General features: G+C 36.3%; 2 protein-coding genes across 2 annotated transcripts in view; one reads left to right on the plus strand and one right to left on the minus strand.

Annotated features, from left to right (window-relative positions):
- The window catches only part of LOC137736847 (uncharacterized), a 31,540-nt gene extending 20,140 nt beyond the window's left edge, over positions 1 to 11,400 (minus strand). Inside the window, exons 1-22 of the mRNA XM_068476140.1 lie at positions 11,203 to 11,400; positions 10,184 to 10,265; positions 9,885 to 9,988; positions 9,681 to 9,776; positions 9,495 to 9,539; positions 9,271 to 9,321; positions 8,452 to 8,555; positions 8,193 to 8,310; positions 7,703 to 7,804; positions 7,381 to 7,557; positions 6,841 to 6,998; positions 6,374 to 6,532; positions 4,088 to 4,180; positions 3,577 to 3,919; positions 2,794 to 2,907; positions 2,326 to 2,421; positions 2,161 to 2,228; positions 1,899 to 2,019; positions 1,596 to 1,817; positions 1,240 to 1,470; positions 1,043 to 1,152; positions 63 to 159 (exon numbers count right to left, since the gene is read on the minus strand). Of these exons, the coding sequence (XP_068332241.1) occupies positions 63 to 159; positions 1,043 to 1,152; positions 1,240 to 1,470; positions 1,596 to 1,817; positions 1,899 to 2,019; positions 2,161 to 2,228; positions 2,326 to 2,421; positions 2,794 to 2,907; positions 3,577 to 3,919; positions 4,088 to 4,180; positions 6,374 to 6,532; positions 6,841 to 6,998; positions 7,381 to 7,557; positions 7,703 to 7,804; positions 8,193 to 8,310; positions 8,452 to 8,555; positions 9,271 to 9,321; positions 9,495 to 9,539; positions 9,681 to 9,776; positions 9,885 to 9,988; positions 10,184 to 10,265; positions 11,203 to 11,217 (2,706 nt within the window). The 5' untranslated portion in view covers positions 11,218 to 11,400. The remainder of the gene's footprint in view (positions 1 to 62; positions 160 to 1,042; positions 1,153 to 1,239; positions 1,471 to 1,595; positions 1,818 to 1,898; positions 2,020 to 2,160; positions 2,229 to 2,325; positions 2,422 to 2,793; positions 2,908 to 3,576; positions 3,920 to 4,087; positions 4,181 to 6,373; positions 6,533 to 6,840; positions 6,999 to 7,380; positions 7,558 to 7,702; positions 7,805 to 8,192; positions 8,311 to 8,451; positions 8,556 to 9,270; positions 9,322 to 9,494; positions 9,540 to 9,680; positions 9,777 to 9,884; positions 9,989 to 10,183; positions 10,266 to 11,202) is intronic.
- A 3,037-nt stretch (positions 11,401 to 14,437) lies between these two features.
- LOC137736216 (uncharacterized mitochondrial protein AtMg00810-like) lies at positions 14,438 to 15,025 on the plus strand. Its single transcript, XM_068475532.1, has one exon. It carries the CDS (start codon positions 14,438 to 14,440, stop codon positions 15,023 to 15,025), a length of 588 nt encoding a protein of 195 aa, XP_068331633.1.
- Positions 15,026 to 21,352: the final 6,327 nt, after the last annotated feature.

Raw genomic sequence — 21,352 nt, forward strand, 5'->3', positions numbered from 1 at the left:
TATTTAATTCCCCTGTTTGTCCTTCAGACAGTAAACTATCATTTCCAACAAATTTGACATACCTTTTGATTTTCCATTCCCCTGTAACTTACAGCGACACAAAACAGTGAACCACCAATGTTTGCTGGGGGAACCTCATATACTTGTCGACCAGCCATGCTGTACCATCCAAATTTAGAAATTTTCAGTTAGTAGCATAAAACATTTGATTGCAGGAGATAAAAGCAAGAAATGCACAACCAAAACATTTCTATTGCTCAAAAAAGACACCAAACTGTAGGCAGAGTAAGAAAAGCTATAAGTGCAGTACATGCTCTTGGATGGGGTTAGTAGCGTGCAAATGTGGTGATGGAGCCATATAGAGTCGGTAAGAGAATTGGGAAGAAGTCCAGGTGGACCTCTTCCCATGGTATGGCACTAACGAGGGTGAAGGGTGCAGATTTAGCTTTGGCATAATCAATGGGACAGTACGCCTTGAAGGATCTCCTCCAGAGCTTTATCTTGTTGCCAATTATATGATTTGGTACTCTACTCACTCAAATGGAGGATTTCACTGGGCTCCAACCCTTAATATGTTGTCCCACGACTAGGAGCTATAGCCAGTTTATACATTTTTGGATTACCTATACTCTGTAAGGATAAGGATGACGGATGCTGACAAGTTGTAGTATCTCGCTGGCCACGGGAATATTATTAATGTTACACCTCATTACAAGGTTTTAATGGGTGCATGCCTATTTCTTTCCCCTGCTCCAGCATTTGGAAGGTTGATTGGGTTGTACGTGGAAAGATAGTGCTGAGACTATGGATCATCTTGTCCTTCGTTTCTCAGTTGCAAGAAATTCGTTACGTTCTGTTATCCGCAACAGCAAGCAGAAATGCAGGAATATGATCCAATTATTAGTAGTCTCATTTTCCTTTTTTTATTACCATCTAGCAAGATCTTGTAATGGTTCAGTGAAATTTTGGCAGTAACTTTCTGGTATTTCTAATGTATACTCTCTCCGTACTAAAATTACCTAGAAAGAAAGAGAGTAGCAACCTTGTGTGTCGCTGGTGACTCAGTGACTTTTCAGATTCCAGCACATAAAGATTTATTCCTGACAACACAAGATAACATAGTTGCCAGGTAGCCACAGAATTGCCAATCCCCTGAATCGGAAAAATAGAGGGGAAAATAACATCAGACACTGAAATACGAATAAAACTAACAACTTGCTCGATTGAATGACGACATACCCTCCATGCTAAAATTCTCGCTTCTGTAGAAAGATCTGACAAACTCCATGGAGTTTCTGCTTGAAAATCATCAAGAGCAGGCTGACTGGCATTGCAAGTTTCCAATGTACCACAGAATATGTATAACAATTTCATGAGCCTCTGGAATCTCGATGGTGAAAAGTGAATCCCAAGGTTTGGCACTTGAATTGAGATGCGCATTGATGGGTAACTTGGGTGGGGTACTATGATCTGCAATTCAAAGATGCATAGGTATGAAATAATAAGCAACATATCTAATCAAAATGAACCGGAGTAAAACTTGTACACCAAATAATATAAAAATTAACAAGCAGGAGAGGAATGTGGCAAATTACCTGATCAACAAGTACAGCCATTCCACACCTATCTATCAGAGAATAGCAATTCTCAACATTGTCAGGGGTAGGAGATAAAAGCAGGTGATTATCATAATCTGGTACATCCAAAGTGCAACTTTGACGGTCAGAACCGCAATCCACAAAAAAGGCAGCAATATCTCTTCCAGTTATAAAAAACCGAGAATATAAGTTCTGCCTCTGTTCATCATGCTGACTATCCTGCAATGATTAATATATCATTTCAGGTAATGCAAATCAATCAGGCACAATTTGGAAAGGTCATTAGAAAAAAAGGCATACCTTGGTGTGCAGCGTGAAATGACCAAAATCCAAAAGAAAATGGCTATCACATTTGGAAGAGCCACAAGTTCTGATAGGAACTCTTACTTTTGGAGCGTCTAAGTCGATATCAAGAGCAAACCTGAAACAGGATCAGTAAACATAAGAGCAATGTAAAAAAATTACTCAGTTGCTTTACTCTATACAGAGTATAAAAAAAGAAAAAATAGAAATAGAAAACCTGAAACAGGATCAGTATTCCGTATACATAAAGCATACTAACCTGCTTTGTTCTTCTAATACCATTTGAAATTGCTCCTGTGCTCTACGAGTCACTTGCTCAATTTTCATCTGCTCTTAAAAATGAATGATAAAAGATTAGCGAACGAGTATAGTGTCGTATTAAACGCATCACATTAAAAAATACTAACAATGATGATATCATTACCTGCAAAGCAGTTGCAGTTTCCAACGTGACAGTAGGACTAACTGCATTACTCCTTTTCACAAATTCTAAAAATCGATGAAAGCTTTCCATCAAAACCTGCAACGAGAAAAGATTCAGGAAGCTCCATGTCATAAGGAAGGTGAACAAAAGAAGAGAGGAAGAACACAAAGAAAATCAAAACTGAGCCTTAAGGATCCATGCATGTACCATTTCAAGATGATAGTAATGTGAACTAGGTTTCACTCTCTCTCTCTCTCTCTCTCTTTTCTTTTTCTTCTTCTTTTTTAATAAAGAGACGATTGTATTAAGAGGGGAGAAGAATAACAAGGATGTTGGTCAAGAAGACTGACCAAAATACAGAAATCAAACAAAAGATTGAGGATCTCTCTCTCTCTCTCTCTCTCTATATATATATATATGTGTGTGTGTGTGTGTGTGTGTGTGTGTGTTCAAAGATTGGACAATCACCGTGACGTGGCAGGGAGAAATTGTAGCCGACAGCCTCCAGTCAACATTCTCTCCAACTGGACAGTGTACAAAGCTAGCAGCTAGTGCATTCACCTTCTGCTCACTACAGACACTCTGCCAAAAGAAAAAAGGGCAGGAAGAAAAAGATGAGTAACTTAAAAACAAGATGCAATGGCGCAACATAGCATCATATTGATTCTGTGTCAGATTAATATCAGAAATTCACATGTAAGAAAAGGAGAGGAGGGAGATTAAGTGCTGTTAAAAAAAAAAATTTAAAACCACTTCAAAATAAAGAAATTCACTAAATTTAGAAAATATTCACATCAAAACAGTTACGATTCACACTAACATTCTCCCGTCACCAACTTAAAATCTGTACTATGTTTGGATGAGGGAAATAAACATGGAATTTTGTTAAAAGTCAGAATTTATAAATTGACAGGCACCAATTCTCTTGTTTGGATTCATAAACATAGAAATTTAGAATTTCCGCATGGAAAAAAAACTTGGAATTTGGGACCTCCAAATCCCAAGTTCAAATTCCATGTAAATAGGTGTCATTTCTCAATTTCTATGATTGAGAGTTTAAAAATAACAAATTCCGTATTCAATTCCATTGTTCTTTTAGGTTAACCAAACAAGAAAATTTACAAATTCTAGAAAATAAAATCTCGTCATTTCAATTTCCTTCATTTTTAAATTTCTTAGTAATCTTAAATTTCTTCACCCAAACATAGTATTACTGCTAAATCAAATTCTGACATTTATATGGAAACAAACCTGGGCAAGCGAGCCTTCAGGTGCAGATAAACCATAGAATTTTAAGGACACATCACAGTAGGTACTTCGATTTTTAAACTTGGTTGAGACTTGAAGTTGCTCAAATCTACAACACACAACTTCCGTTTGATTTATATCAATGATCCTAGCAGCTGCTTGACCAACAGACACAGTTACCAAAAACCGGATCATATTCTGCACGTCTTTTCCTGAATGTGCTTCTTCTGGCTGATAACTCAGCAACTTATGGATTGCCTGCCATTCCTCTTTAGTCAGTCTTTCTTCCACTAACTGTGACCCCTCGGAAGCATCTACAATGGCAGAATCTTCAGCAGGTGTACGCCTGAGGGAAAAAAAAGTGGCACTACACAAATTGAGAGGTGTACGTGGATAAAGCTACATGCAGAGCTTTCATAAATATAGAGGTCAAAACAATTTAAGCACAGCCGTGACCCAGAAACAATCATAGAACACAGAGATCGTAATGGAGCAGTTCCGAGTCCTGACTAACCACATAAATGAAAACCAGCTTTGATTCTGGAATGACCTCTGTTCGGCTGCTTCCTTGGTTTTAACAGATTCAACCTTTGCATGTGCAAGTAACCTACATAATACATGCCCAATATCCAATGAGTACAATATCATATATTGAATGTTTCTTGACTGTATTTATTAACATACAAATGTTACAGGAACAGGGTAAGCATTCCCTTCAGCAAATAAACCCAGAAATTTTTTTTAAGAAGAAACAATAGAATTTTATTAACACAATGTAGGAATTACAACAAGTGGATAAGAAATCCACCAACTAGAAAAACTAGCTAAGACCCTTCAAGTAGGACTACTTTACTAGTAACTAAGCTGAGCCAACTTCATTTTACAGCTGCTAACACATCCATCACTATATAAGAAAGGGAATAAACCCTGAACTCATCCAAAATTGATGCCCAGTATCTAACTCTACCCCATTGTTCCTCTCCTTCTACTCCCTTATAATCCTAAAAAAATTCTTCTATTACCCTCCAACCAAATGTTCCAAACAACTGCCAACACCAAACAGCCCCGCAAAGCTTTAGCTTTCCTCTCCTTTCCTAAAGCCTCGACCTTGGGGCTTAGAAGCTCAAAACATCCCTTTGGAATAACCCAACTAGCTCTAACTTCCTTGAACAATTTCCACCACAGCTGTATCAAGTAAGAACAGTGGAGAAAAATATGATTAACACTCTCCTCCTCTGATTTACACAAACTGCACCACTGAGGAGAAATGCAAATGAAAGGCCTTCGGTTTTTAACTTGATCATAGGTGTTGACCTTCCCAATAGCCACTAACAAAGCAAGAACTTTGACTTTTGGAGAGCTTTTTTCCAAATCTGAGAATTGGGTGGAAAATGTTGCACAGTTCCATTGTTGCACAAGGAGCCATAGGATTTGCAAGTGAACGATCCTGACCCATCTAGTTTCCACCTTCTAATATCTGCTCTTGATTGAATCAAACAAACATCTTCCACCTTCTCTAATAACCCAGCCGCCTCTGCTATCTCCAGCTCATTCAATTTTCGACTGAAATTGAAATTCCAACTCAATGGCTGAAGAGAAGAATCCACAAAACTTGAAATGCTCTGGTCATGCTTTCTCGATAACAAGAATAATCTAGGATACTGCCTTTTCAACGGTCCACCCTCCAAGCAACCATCCTCCCAAAACCTCACCCTCTCCTCATTGCCCACCTCAAACTTGCAACACTCTAGGAAAGAAGAAAGACCAGATGAAATATCTAATCAAGGACTATGACTTGAACCACACAGCGAAGGGCTTGCGTCCCACCCATTAGCCTCCATCCTGCACTTGCTCCTTATCACATTGTGCCAGAGAGAATTTGATTCCCTTGGGAATCTCCACAACCACTTAGTGAGTCAAGCTTTATTCCATTTGCTCAAATTCTCCACACCTAAACCCCCTTCCTCCTTACTTCTGATCACTACCTCCCACTTAACTAAATGGTTTTTCTTTCCTTCCTCTACCCCTTCCCAAAGAAACCCTTTCATTAGTTTTTCCAGCCGACCAATCACACAAGGAAGTTTGAACAAAGACATGTAATGAATTGGCATACTTCTCAGCACAGCTTGAATCAAAGTTAATCTACCACCTCTGCATAAAAACGCCTTCTTCCAACTTTGAAGTCCTTTTTCCACCTTCTCTATAAGCCCGGCAAATATATAGCCCAAATATGTAGACATGCTATAAATTTATAAATCCTCAGGAAATCCTCTTGTGCGTCTTTAATACTTGCTCCATGGAAAGGAAAGTTGTTTAAATTGCACATTCTATGGTTCACATATCTTGGAATACATAAAAAAAGCAAGACAAATTTGCACTGTCCCCATTGAAACCTACACTGACATTCAAAGGTAACATCTGGATTGAAGACAAAATTCAATACCTTCTTGAGTCTAACTAATTTAAAGCGACAAATGTAAGTAATTCCCCACGGATTCCAAGATTACATTCCAAGTTTAATCAAACATAATAATCCTATTGCTTTGGCATTTTATTCCAACTAATTTAAGAGAATAAAAGCTAATCACTTTGTAAATTCCATATGCCAAATGGGTTCAAATTGCTACTCCATACACTTCACCTAAATAATAGAATCCAAATCCAACCCAAATTCAACTGTGGTTCCTTTGAACCCGACATAATAACCGTGAGGTGTATGGCCAAGTTTAATACAGAATTTATGCATCCCCTAAACCCTACAATCAGTTTTAATAAATAGTAATGAAGTCAAAAGGTTTACCTCCATAAAAGAATTACTTTAGGATCCAGATCTCTCTCAATTTCTCTAATTTCTGCATTCTTAACATTTGACAAGTGTTGCAGTGAACCGGCGTACAACTGAATGTAACGGCGACGAAGCTGACAAAGATCTCGAATGCGGTCCCATGAGAATCGGTAACTGATTCAGGAAAACAAGTGTGAAGTCAGAACCAACACGGGAAATTCATAAAAGTACATCACCAATTTGCAATATACATCCAAAAGCATGTGGTCAGAAGCTTCACTGAATATTTGAAAAGTTAAACACAACGTTCAACTCAATTCCAGTAATTTTTTTTTTATAAAATTTAAGGGAATATTTTAAAAATAAGAACAGGAATTAAGCTGACAAAAGGGCCTTGAATTAAGACAATCTACGAGGCCGTAAACAGGCATACAAACATAGACCATAAAAGAGTAAGAGTGTAGCATATACATATATATTACCACATTTTCTTCTGCTGCAGGGATGCTTTAGCAGCATAATGCCACCACAAATACGGACCCTCTGAAACTGGCACCACAGGTCTCAGATGGGAAACAACAACATAAGTCTTGCATCTTGAAACAACTTCTAAGAGTTTTATCCAATCATAATATTGGGCCTAAAAAAACCAGTGGTAATGAGTTATAGCACTCCAGCTGCATACCAAGAAAGTACGAAAAAAGACAAATTTTCTGGGTTGTCGAAAACAGAAAACTAACACCTCAACTCTCCTCAGGGAGCTGAGAAAAGCAATTTTACTCGATACTTATAAATTAGAAGAAAACACTGAGAGAGGGAGAAGAGAGGGAGAGGAATACGGGGATACTACAATGTGAAAGAGATCCTCCAAAGAAATTTCATTGCATTTTCTTAACTCCGACCAAGAAAGAATTAAAAATATAAATCTCAATATTTGCTTCTCAATGGCGGAACACGAGAGAGGACGAATGAAAATAATACAGGGAACATATAAGACATTTTAAGGGGAACGCATTATGCACCTCAATTACAGTCAAAGAAACATCACTCAGCACGAGGGAAGCCTTCTCAAACGGAACCTCTGAATCATTTCTTTCTTGATCTCCAATGCGGTGATATTTTAAAACTCCATTTATAGGTGACACCAAATACTTGCGATTCGCAGCAGCAGCTGGTTCATTTATACCATCTTCAAAGATCTAGTACACATTGATGCAAAGAAAAGAGTAAAGCAGAACTTTTAGGCAGTATATAGATTAGGTTAGGCCAGACAATGTTACCAAAAGTAGACGCTTTAATATAGCAGAGTACAGTGGGTAGTAATACTGCAGCATAAGAACAAACCTGAATCCATTCCTCAGGAGTAAGATCTTCCCATCCCTTATCTATCTTCCAAGGAACACTACCAGAATCATGGTACATAGCAAGCCTCTCAAGTTGCAAGGACTGTCACAAGGAGATTATTTGTATCCAACATAAGATTATCAAATTTACATGTAAAAGCATAAAACATACAAATAAATACGAAAATCACAAAACACAACGAACATTGTTACAATTATCAAAGCAATCCTACAAAGTAGGGCGTCCTTGTCTAAACATTTCAAGGATGTTTGATATAGTGTGATTTGTCTTGACTGATCCATTACTTGTGCAAAAGTGTCACTACTGGTTTTTGGTTTATTCAGTTGGCCTATGATGTGGCTTTGCTTGTTTTGTTAGATGGCTTAGTATTGACATAAATCAAAGCAGTCCAGAAAATTATAAAGATAGTGATCGAAGACAAGCATTCTCGCAAAAACCCGGATCCTAAAGAATAAAAGACAATGCTAACCTTCCGCAACTTATCAAGTGCACCACTGGTGTCAAATGTTTCATTCCCTTGCTCATCCATAGTAACAGCAGCCAGCTTGGCTAAAGTAACACCCGAACAAAATGGATGTCCTGGATTGCTACAAAACAATAGAACCAAACAAATTCCAAGCTAAGATTGATAAAATTTGTCTGGAGAGCAAAAAAGTAGAAATAAACTGGGTACATACAAAACAAATAGAAGATTTCAGACTTCAAAAGAAGCTGAGGAAGTTACCAACCTGGTTGAATCCTCATATCTAACATGTACATTGCTAATTGATATCTTCAGATTTCCGATAATAGTAGCAATGAGGGAACCTAGCCATGAATTCCCAGGAGGTGGCTGCAAAATAGTCAGCTGTCAACTGAACTGCTAAATTTTGTACCCAAGAATGAGAAATGAATTACACCATCTATTTCACTTAATAGACAAAGAGGAGGTGTTAATTCAATCGAGTTTGTACGCAATGGGTGTTAGCACAAAGTACTACTTTGATTTTAGTGTTACGAGAACTTCCCTGGATAAAGCCTTCAGTTTTTGAGTTAGATGCTTATTTGTAACATATTTAACAAATCCATCATGTCAAACATATGTGAATTTCCTAGCAAGCACCACATGATTTCCTTCCCCATCACTACTTTCATGACAGATATCTACTTCATATATTTCAACATCACCCAACTCCATATATATCCCAATCAAAAAAAGACAACCAACATTACTTTGACGAATGTTTTGGTTATGAAAAGGGAAAAACAAATCAAAAGTGCATGCCACCAAGAATGATCTTGTTTGTGGCTTTGCAAAAAGCCTATTATGAGCTATGTGGCCTCACTAAAAATTGCTTGAGCCAAAAAAGGCCATGTTTTTATGTTTCATGTAGGGAAAATGAAAAAAGCCAGATCCAAGTAATACGTGGCAAAAAGCCTATTTTAATTATTAAGCAAGATGTAATGTAAGAGGAGAGCTACTACTACAGAAAGGGTTAAGGATGCATAACAAATTTAACCAACAATAGATGCCCAACGTAAAATAGTAATAAAATTAAGAATCATACACATCCTAGCTTTGACTTCGACATTGCTTCAAGGGTTGCTGCCTCTGTTTCCTGCACACAATATACAAATTTTTTTTTTTGCCACTTTTACCAGTTTTTTATGAGAAACACACATTTTACTTCTAAAAGAACTATTACGGTGGGATGAAAGAGATGTCCATAAAAACCATATTAGCAGCCTAAAAAAAATAGATAGAGCATACATAGACACATTTGCATTTTACCTCAATCTGTTGAAGTTTGGCTTCAAACAGTTTTTCCCTGTCCTCCTACACAACAAAATTAGTAACAATCAATAATTTAATGATGATAGTAATGTAAAACAAGATCATCTTAATACATAAGAAAAGACACCTCCAACAGTGTGCAATTGAAATATAAGTTTTTCCACTATACGGACATCACCGTACCTTGAGATTCTGGCCATCAGTAAGTGGATAAGCAAGAATGAATACACGGTCAATGAGAACAATGACAGGTTCTTTGCCTAAACTTTTCCAGGGAACCTACAAGGAAAGAGGAAAATAGGAACATTGAAAAGAAAAGTGAACATACTATCAGCAGTAATTAAGAACCAAATCCCAGCCAGGGGAAGGTTTGGAGCCACTTGATACCTTTAATGTAATGGTACCAATAAAACCAGCTTTCACAGTGACTGGAAGTTTCAGTGAATTTAAGGCCTCTGCCTTCAATTTCAAATCTTTGAGAACAACATCACCTGTTAATTGAGGATATATAAGAGTATCAGCGAGTCATTATATTATCAAACACTGCAGTTGGGTACATATTGCAAATACGCTAAGCACGTTGCTTAAAAGTTTCACAAACATAATGGTAAGCTAGTAATCTTAAAAACTTAGGTAGGAAGGACAAGAAAATACAGAGAACATGACCACTTAAGTCATAAACAAACCTTGCCAGACACTGATTCTTAAAGCTTCAACTGAGAGTCCATGGACATATTCCCCCAAATATCTTCGAAGCAAATGCAGAACCTACCAATAAAACATTACAAGTTATCATTTCATCTAGAGCTGCTAGATATGAATAAACATGCATGTCTGTTAATGTTACGTAATCCTTTTTCATATGGTAAACATAACTTTGTTATAGAGAAAGAACTACATGCATGAACAAGATTTTCATCTCATCTACCATGGACTTTGGAATACAGATTCTTTGAGACAAAAGCGGTTGTAAGTGATTCCCTTATATGGCAAAGGGTCAGATTTGGGACTTCCCATGCCAATGATTTCACAGATACCCCTTTCTTCTGCTGAATATGAACTGGAAGACTATTGCTTCTTAGGCAGTCAGTGAATTTCTTGCTTGGTCCAGTTGAGTCTGGTTAATTAATTGTATATCTGATAGCTGTATCAATTGACCGCTGCAGGCGTTATTCACATTGTTTCAGTGTATTGAATGTCATCCGACATTATAACTTTGCTTTGTTTTTAATGATTTTATGTTTCTTTTTAGAAAATGTGCAATGTCCAGAAGAACAATTAGGTCGCTACAAACTATAAAAAGCCAAATTACGAGTACTTCGAAACTTGGAACTTAGAATGCTCACTACAAACCATCGAAATTCTCAACATGCACGCACTAGTTTATCTTAACCAGAGGAACAAAACATTCCAAAGAAACCGGTTTGGCAAATTCACACGGCGAACAGTTTCAAGTGCAATATTACTGAGCTCTATGAATAATCACAAAGATATACACTATATATACACATTACACCTTCCCTAACATCAGAAAAACAGAAAAATTCATAGATACAGTAATAACGATCCAACAAAGCCAGTAACCAAAGGGCATTCATCAAATTTCAACAATTAAACAAGCTAAACCGATCAAACAGAGCTGTAATACAGTCAAATTCATGGCGTAAACCATAAAAATCGGGAAGAAAGGAACGAAGAGCCTTACGTATGCTTCGAACATGGTAGGGAATCGGACCGCCGCTAACCGGACACGATCGGCCGGAGATCACGACCTAAACAATGCGCAAACTGAGTGTGATCGGCGTCCGAGCACTACCATTGACGTCGGTCGAATTAGGATTTGCCAGCTGAAACGCTCAGAGAGAGAGAGAGAGAGAGAGAGAAGCGAGCGGTCTGAAAGGACCAGTGTGGACAATCTTACGTAGGAACCAGAAGCGGTGAACCGACGTGTGAACGTTTCCATATATATGCTTTCTGGTGATGGTCCTGCTTTCAGGTGTTTTCATTTTTCTTTTTTTTTTCCTTTTTTTTTTGGATATTATGTTTTTGTTTTCTTTTCTGAATTTACGTAGTGTGGTGGGTCGTACGACAAGTTCAGGTGCGTTTTGGTCGTCTTTTTGCTACGAAAATTAGTAACTGCTTCCATTTTTTGGAAATATTCTGAAAAATGAAATAAATGATGTGCATTACTTTCTTTTTTTTTTGAATAAATGATATTATCTACACTAAGAGAAAAGAGGATCGGTTTCCTCATAATAGGTCGACAATAATATAGTTCAAATTCGTCTTTATCGAGAATCAAATAAAAAGAAATATCATTAGACCATACTATCAAGTGACATAATATTCATTACTTTGCCCAAGTCAAATAAAAGTAAATTAATGTGCATTACTGTATTTTTGCAAATTAGGACAAAGTTTCAATGGAAAAAGTATGTATCAAGGAAGATATTTTGCAAATTACGCTTAATGTATTTAATTTTAAAAAAAAATCCCTATTTCTCGATCTTCATTCTCAATCTCTCTGCCTAATCTCGATCTCTCCTCTGCATAGAAACAATTCCTCCACTTTTGTAATCAGATTGATCTCTCTACCTCTCTCTCGATCTCTCCACATCTCTGTTTTCATTTTCAATTCCATTCGAATTCCACCATTTTTTCGAATCACCATATTAGGAGCCTTTGAGGATGAAGGAATTGTAGTTAAAGATGAGCCACTCAAACACCATGCAGCTGATGGGCTCGCCTCTCCAAAAGCATATCAGATTGATCTAGCTATTTCAAAGAGAAAGGTTGATGATGGTGCCGTGAATTCGTGAACGACTCTGCCCAAATTGGTGAATGAATGTAGCCAAATTGGAATAACTTGTCCCATTGTTCCTGGAATTATGCCTATTAATAACTACGAGGGTTTCATACGCATGATTGGCTTCTGCAAAACCAAGGTATTATTTATTGAGACAAATGCCTCAGTATCCAAAACTGGTAGTTTGTTATGACAGTAAAGTGTTCGTTGAGATGAGTAGTGGTACAATATGTAATTAGTCGTAGTTAGCTAAGGGTATTGTTGTACAAAGCCAGGGCTATATATATACTCTAGTGTAATAACATTATCAATTAATGAGAAACATTTTATCCAAATCCAATCTCACTCTCCTTTTCTCCTTTTTTGTCTGATTTGTTTTCTTAGTCAGGAAGATATTGGTCTCTCTTTGATCTGATTTGTAGATGATTACAGCAAGTATAGCTGGTTCTTTCCCTTAAAAACTAAGTCTGAAGCTTTTCATACATTTGTTGTATTCAAGTCCTATGTAGAGAACTCTCTTTGTAATAAAATAAAGACTTCGCGTACGAATTCAGGGGGTGAGTTTACTTTTCATGTTTTTAACTCGTTTCTCCAAACTCATGGCATTCTTCACCAGTTAAATTGTCCCCATACGCCTGAACAAAATGGCTATGCAGAGAGAAAACATAGACATCTTGTTGAAACTGCAAGAACCCTGCTTGTTGCCTCCAAGGTTCCTCATCTCTATTGGGTGGAAACTTTCTCCACAACTTTATATTTGATTAACAGATTGCCAATTTATGGGTTGTCAAAGTCTCCATGGGAATTACTCTTTCACAGGCCTCCTGACTATTCAAGGCTTAAGGTTTTTGGTTGCAGCTGCTTTCTCTGACTCAAACCTTATGTTCAATCAAAATTGGATCCCAAAAGTGAAGCTTGTGTATTTCTTGGTTATAGTTTACAACACAAAGGCTACAAATGTCTCAATCTAACTACTGGCAGGATGTATGTATCTAGACATGTTCTCTTTGATGAAGGCACCTATCCATTTCACAAGTCCATTAAACTATCATTAGTTCCCACTGCTTCCATTAGCTCACCATCGGTTGATTTGCAATTTTCTATGCCTATCTCTACAATTCCAGATGGCCATGCACTTAATCTACCTTTCAGCTCTCACATTGGATTTCCTAGTGCCTCTTCTACATCTACCTCTACTAACCATCTTCTTCGAAGTGATTCCACTACAAATTCATCTGTTTCTGCTCCAAGTATTAGTGTTGTCAACACTCATCCTATGGTCACAAGATTGAAAGCTGGTATATACAAGCCCAAGGCATACTCAGCAACCAAACATCCATTTCCCATTGATCTTGAATATGCTCCTAATACATACTTCCAGGCATCCAAGTATGCTCATTGGAGATCTGCAATGCAAAAAGAATTCAATGCATTGCAATCTACTGGTACTTGGTCTTTAGTCATTGGCTCAGATTCCCAGAACATTGTTGGATGTAAATGGGTTTTTAAAATTAAAAAGAAACCAGATGGCACTATAGACAGATATAAAGCTCGCCTTATGGCAAATGTCTTTCATCAACAAGCTGGTATTGACTATTAAGATACTTTTAGTCTTGTAGCAATATCGGTTACAATAAAAGTTCTTTTATCACTTGCAATACAATTCAATTGGTTCTTAAATCCATTGGATATAAGCAATGCCTTCCTTCATGGTGATTTAAAAGAAGAAGTGTATATGGATCAACCTGCAGGTTTTATTGATCCCTCAAAGCCTCAGTATGTTTGCAAATTGAGAAAGTCTCTTTATGGCCTAAAACAGGCACCAAGGGCATGGTTTGACAAATTATTTCAGGTCCTACACATTTTTGGTTTTGTCTAATCTTCTTCAGATGCATCCTTATTTGTTCTCAAATGACCTACCTTTGTAATAGTGTTGGTATATGTATATGATATACTTGTCACATGTCCTAACACTGCCCTATGTTAATCTTTCATTTAGAAATTGAGTGCTATTTTTCCAGTCAAAGATTTGGGGCCTTTGCACTATTTTCTGGGACTGGAAGTTTAAAGAACATCTGAGGGTATCTTTCTTCACCAAAGCAAGTATCTCCTTGATCTCCTTCAAAAGACAAATATGGAAGGTTCTAAACCTTGCTGCACTTCTTTCAGCTCTACGAAACTTGATCACAATAGTCTTTTTCTATCTGATTCCACTTATTATAGGTCTATTGTTGGTGGTCTCCAATATTTGACTTGGACAATACCTAATCTCTCCTTTGCAGTGAATCAACTTTGCCAATTCATGCATGCTCCGAGAAAACAGCATATGCATGCTGCTAAACGAGTTCTTCGATACTTGAAAGAAACAATTTCTCAAGGCATTTGGTTTAAGAAATGTTCTCTTCATCTCATTGCATACTCAGATGCTGATTGGGTAGGTTGTCTGTTTGATCGCAGATCCACTAGTGGTTATAATGTTTTTCTTGGTTTAAACCTAATCAGCTGGAGTGCAAAGAAACAAGCTACTGTAGCTCGATCATCCACCGAAGCTGAGTATTGGTCCTTGGCATACACAACTGTGAACTTACATGGATATGCAAAATATTTCGTGATATTGGCTTCCCTCTCAGTTCTGTCCCTACTTTATGGTGTGATAACATCTCGGCTATCTCTCTTGCTTCAAATCTTGTTTTTCATGCAAGAACTAAGCATGTCGAAATAGATTATCACTATATTCGAGAGTTCGCTCTTGGACATCTCATTAAAGTCCAGTTTGTTTGTAGTGATGATCAGTTGGCCGATATCTACACTAAGTCTCTGTCCAAAAACAGGTTTTGTTACTTAAAATCCAAGCTTCCCATTGGCACTCTTGCTGAGTCCAATATTAGCTTGAGGGGGTGTATTGAGGCAAATGCCTCAGTATCCAAAATTGTTAGTTTGTTATAACAGTAAAGTGTTAGTTGAGATAAGTAGTGGTACAATATGTAATTAGTCATAGTTAGCTAAGGGTATTGTTGCACAAAGCCAAAGGCTATATATATATATATACTCTAGTGTAATAACATTATCAATTAATGAGAAACATTTTATCCAAATCTAATGTCTTTCTACTTTTCTCCTTCTCTCTCTGATATTTTTTTTAGTCAGGAAGATATTGGTTTCTACATTATTAATTGCCTTGTCACTCTTCTATTTTCTTCCTCATCACCCCCACTTTACAAACAAGAAAATGGCACACTGTAGATACCAACTAAGGTTACTGCTGCCTTGGAGCCTATCAAGGACAAAGAAGAAGCTATGAGATTATACGGAATTCACCTTGGAGCCGAGATGTGCAAGAAGATTTTGGCTCATGGTATTAGGACGCTGCATCTTTATATTCTCAACATGGAGAAATCTGCATTGGCTATAGTAACGGTTTTCTTTTCATATCTTTCTTATTCTGTCTGACTTGACTTCAGATGTACATCAAAATAATATGAGTTGTTTGATTAAAATATACCACCAAATATGTTCCCTCTTGTTTCATGTAAGCCTCTATCTCTAGCAAGAAAATAAAAAATAAAAACTAAAATTCTATGTTAGTTTTTAGCTTCATTTTCTTTATAGCTTAATTGACTTTACCCATCACCTTTCCTATATTACTGAGATGGTCCACATTATTTCTGGAACTATAACAAAATAACCCATTGTTTATGAAACTTAACCAAAATCACTCACACTATTTCTGGAACTATCGCAAACTAACCCACACTATTTTTGGAATTATAACAAAATAACTCGCACTATTTATGAAACCAAATGAAAATAACTCACACTATTTTTGGAACTATAACAAAATAACTCACACTATTTATGAAATTGAATCAAAATAACGCACATTATTTCTGAAACTATAACAAAATAACTCAAACTGTATAAAACTGAACCAAAATACCTCACACTATTTATGGAACTATCGCAAAATAACCCACACTATTTCTGGAACTATAACAAAATAACCCACACTATTTCTGAAACTGAATCAAAATAACCCACATTATTTCTGAAACTATAACAAAATATTCCATACTATTTTTAGAACCATAACAAAATAACCCACATTGTTTATGAAACCGAACCAAAATAACTCATACTATTTGTCACATCCCGGGCCGGGTGGGACCACTTCCCGGGCCCGACTCCACTACCGTAGCACGATATTGTCCGCTTTGGGCTTACCATTCCCTCACGGTTTTGTTTTTGGGAACTCACGAGCAACTTCCCAGTGGGTCACCCATCATGGGATTGCTCTAGCCCCCTTCTCGCTTAACTTCGGAGTTCCTACGGAACCCGAAGCCAGTGAGCTCCCAAAAGGCCTTGTGCTAAGTAGAGATGAGAATATACATTTAAGGATCACTCCCCTGGGCGATGTGGGATGTCACAATCCACCCCCCTTAGGGGCCCGACGTCCTTGTCGGCACACACGCGGCCAGGGTTAGGCTCTGATACCAATTTGTCACATCCCGGCCCGGGGCGGATCACTTCCCGGGCCCGCTCCACCACCGTAGCACGATATTGTCCGCTTTGGGCTTACCATTCCCTCACGGTTTTATTTTCGGGAACTCACGAGCAACTTCCCAGTGGGTCACCCATCATGGAATTGCTCTAGCCCCCTTCTCGCTTAACTTCGGAGTTCCTACGGAACCCGAAACCAGTGAGCTCCCAAAAGGCCTCGTGCTAAGTAGAGATGAGAATATACATTTAAGGATCACTCCCCTGGGCGATGTGGGATGTCACACTATTTCTGGAACTATCACAAACTAAACCACACTATTTATGGAACTACAACAAAATAACTTACACTATTTATGAAACCGAATCAAAATAACCCGCACTATTTCTGGAACTATAACAAAATAACCCGCATTATTTATGAAATTGAATCAAAATAACCCACATTATTTCTGGAACTATAACAAAATAATCCACACTATTTATGAAATTGGACCAAAGTAACCCACACTATTTCTGGAACTATAGCAAGATAACCTATACTATTTAAAACTGAACCAAAATAACTCACACTAAATCTGGAACCTTAACAAAATAACTCAAGCTATTTTTGAAACTGAACCAAAATAATCCACACTATTTATGAAACTAAACCAAAATAACCCATACTATTTCTAGAACTATAGCAAAATAACCCACATTATTTATGAAACTGAATCAAAATAACTCACACTTTGTTTTTTAATTTTATATAATATAATTAATTCCAAAACAAACTTTAAATTGAGAAAGTTATTGAACTAGGTATAAGAGTGATCATAAAAATGACCAACAGCTGCAAAACCCTCTGCAACCATATTCACTTCTTGAGGAAATTGGTGAAGAAGATGCCAAATGTCTTGTATGACTGAAGCAAATTTCTAAGGAATCTGAACATGTTTCTTTATGGCCTGAATAATGATCTTGTAAACTCTTCGATATTAAAAGGAAATCACCCAGCTATAGTAGTGTGACCATTTAAATTTCTAATTAGAAAACCCCAAGCTGCCTCACCATTAAAATTAGTTTTGACATTAACATCAAAGCCAACAAACAGTAAAGACTTTTTCCAGTAAAGGGGAAAAACAATAAAGACTTTCTAAAATAATAAAGGAGAAACATTGTTCCATATTTGATCAATCCAAAAAATGAAATCAGTTTGATTTTACTTCCCTTTTTCCTTCACCCACGTTGGGTTTTACTTCCCCTTCATGAGGAAGGGAGGACGACAAGAAGAAAGAGGGAAAAAAAAAAGAAAGAAAAAGGGATGGAATTGGCTGACAGAATGACATACTTGTAAATAAAGGAAAGTTTATTTCTAACATAAGTAGTTGAGAGGATGGGATTTCTGTTAGGGTCAAGGGTGGAAAAATTATTCATTTCGTTTTGGGCTTTTAATTCAGCCCATGTGTGTTTAATATTTGTGGATCTGATATAGATTAATTTTGTCTTTATGATTAAATGTGAAGTCTTTTTGATTAAATAATAGTATAATATGGTTTTTGGTTAAATTAAACTTAGTCAAAACCCTTTTTTATTAAAGCTTCCTTTAATTTAAGGTTAGTTAGGGGTTGTTGTATTTAAAAAAAAAAAAATTGTTTCTACTATATAGTATTTGGTAAACTATAATGCTAAAAATGCTTTTAGCAAAAAAACCAAAAAAAAAGAGATGAGAGTAGGATTGTCAATATGAAAGTTTCAATAATTGGTACTGTTTGCTTGCCCCAAGTTTTTTTTTTTAGAAGCATGTGTAGAGCTGTTTCTGTTTTCTGTTGTTTTGGACCCATAATTTAAAAAATATATATTTTTTTTCATTTACCAAATACAATTAATGTTCTAAATTTTTCAAAAAGCTGCTTTTAAAAAAATTCAAGTAACCAAACTAGCCCTTACTCTTAAATGTACCAATTTGTTCACTATTCATAAGTTGGCCATTGTAAACCATTCAGCTATGCGTATATTACCATTATATGTCTTTGTAACACATTGATAAACTAATGTACCACAATACATACTAGTGGATGGAGTTCAAAATATGTACCATTATTTGAAATTATTGGAAAAAAAAACCTATGAGCATCTTCTAAGGAAATGTCAAATCCTAAGTGGAGATGTCATTGTGCATATTTGACATCAAAATTCCGTCCAACTGAAATGTTATTTGTGAACTGGATTTGAAACCTTTGTGATTACGAGTCAAATTTGAAATAAGACTTCATATTGTCACATTAGCCATTAATTATAATTTAACTGTTATAATTTGACATTTTCGTTAGAGATTGTCCAAAAATGATTCAACTTCAAAATTATATTAATATTAATAATTCATATCAAATCACCATCCTAATGCAACTATTCATTTATTGAGGCACTTACGCGGAATAGCCTTGTGTCATAAGTTATGTCGACTGATCGGGAGTTTCAGGACCATGGTCCAACCCAACCAATTTTCAGCTCATTCTCGGAGAAGTATGGGGTTCGTATTACGCAATGATAGAGGAGAGTTTTTGGCTGCTTTATCCACTAAGGTGACTGGGATTCTCCCCGCTGCTGGGACAAATTTTGGCAGCAAGGGAAGCTGCTGTTTTTGCACAGCAGCAGCGGTTCCCAGTTCCCACTGTTGGAACTTGAAGGTGATGCTCTTTTGGTCAGTAATGCTCTTTCTCACAAGGGTGTGAAGGTCTCTTCCCCATTGGGACATATTCTTGATGATACAAGAAGGATCTTGGAGAATCAAGCGCAATGGAAGGTTATTTACGGATAACGGACCTCGCACAATGTAGCGCATCACTTGGCTAGGTTGGGTTTAACCCAACGGCCTCTTAGTAACCTCCCAATGTAATCTTAAACCTTCTCATTGAGGATAGTAATTAATTGTAAGTTGTATTGGTGCGGAACGCTTTTTTCCTTCCACCGAGTGGAATTTCCCAACAATTTTTTTATTGAGTCCCATCGTTTGCACCCTATCCTCAATGTTTATTTGTACGTATTTCAATCTAAATCAATGAATATCGTAATTTCTTCAAAAAAAATCTAACCTCATTTTCCCCCCTCAAAATAGACGGTTTGGATTGTTAAAGTTTGATGTGGAGTGGGTCTCACAACTAATTCCTATTTAAAAAAACCAAAAAAAAAAAAAAGAAAAAGAAATCCCTTCCCTTAAAACTAACCAACACATGATCAAATTAATATAAAAAGAGGGTTTTTCTAGATTTAATCCTTCAAGAAGATTGAAATTTAAAATAAACCTGATGTTAGATTACGTATTGATTATACTCCCTTGATGTGTCATTAATTCAAAATAATTAATGTGCATTTTTTTTAATGCCTCCCATTAAATATTTTAATTTATTATTATACAAATTTTAATTTATTTTTTTACCAAAAAAAAGTTTTTATTTTAAATTTATTAATTTTATTTAACATTCTTCAAACTTGAAAGACTCAATTAATGTAACTAAATGTTAGTATCGAAATGTATGTACCGAAACTGTATTATATTGAACTAATGTATTTAAATGTTAGTATCGAAATGTATGTATTGAAATATATGCACCGAAATGTAATATATTAAATTAATGTATCTAAATGTGTGTACCGAAATGTTAGTACTGAAATATATGTACCGAAATTATTATATTGAATTAATGTACCTAAATATTTATATCGAAATGTATGTACCGAAATGTATTATAATGAATTTAATGTACCTAAATGAAGAAGATAAAGTACATCGAAATATATTGTATAACAAAAATTAGTTTGTCTAAATGTTTACAACAAAATATGTAAAATCCCACATCGCCCAGAGGAGTGATCCTTATATGTATATTCCCATTTCTACCTAGCACGAGGCCTTTTGGGAGCTCACTGGCTTCGGGTTCCATGAAAACTCCGAAGTTAAGCGAGTAGCGCATGAGAGCACTCCCAGGATGGGTGACCCATTGGAAAGTTCTCGTGTGAGTTCCCAGAAACAAAACCGTGAGGGCGTGGTCGGGGCCCAAAACGGACAATATCGTGCTACGGTGGTGGAGCGGGCCCGAGAAGTGGTCGCCCCCGGGCCGGGATGTGACAAAATATATTATGATAAATGAATCGAAAATTATAATCATAATGAAATATAATTAATACATTAAAATTAGGAAGAAAAAGAGAAATAACTAAAAAATTAAAATGTAAATTAATAAATGAGGTTATTAATGTATCAAGGGACTAAAATTATATTTTGATCTTACTCATGGTTTTAGTCTGAAAGTCATCTTTTGCCAAGGATTAGATTGAAGTTTTCTATAAAAAATCATAATTACATTCTAATAATCATAGTAATAACTACAGTCTATCTAAAATTTTCATCTAATACACATCAATTTTAATAGCATCCTATATTTTTAAGTTGGACTAAGATCAAAAAATTTACTTAACTCGTGCTTCTTGCCGGAATCATTTCAAGTATTTTTAGAACCCACATACATTTTATATAAAAACGCTTTTAGTCGCACTTTCCGATCAAGCCTTT

The sequence above is a fragment of the Pyrus communis genome, chromosome 6 (assembly GCF_963583255.1).
Source record: "Pyrus communis chromosome 6, drPyrComm1.1, whole genome shotgun sequence".
Classification (NCBI taxonomy): Eukaryota; Viridiplantae; Streptophyta; class Magnoliopsida; order Rosales; family Rosaceae; genus Pyrus; species Pyrus communis.

Coding starts and splice junctions, on each gene's coding strand:
- LOC137736216 (XM_068475532.1), top strand. CDS start 14,438: ATGGAAGGTTCTAAACCTTGCTGCACTTCTTTCAGCTCTACGAAACTT.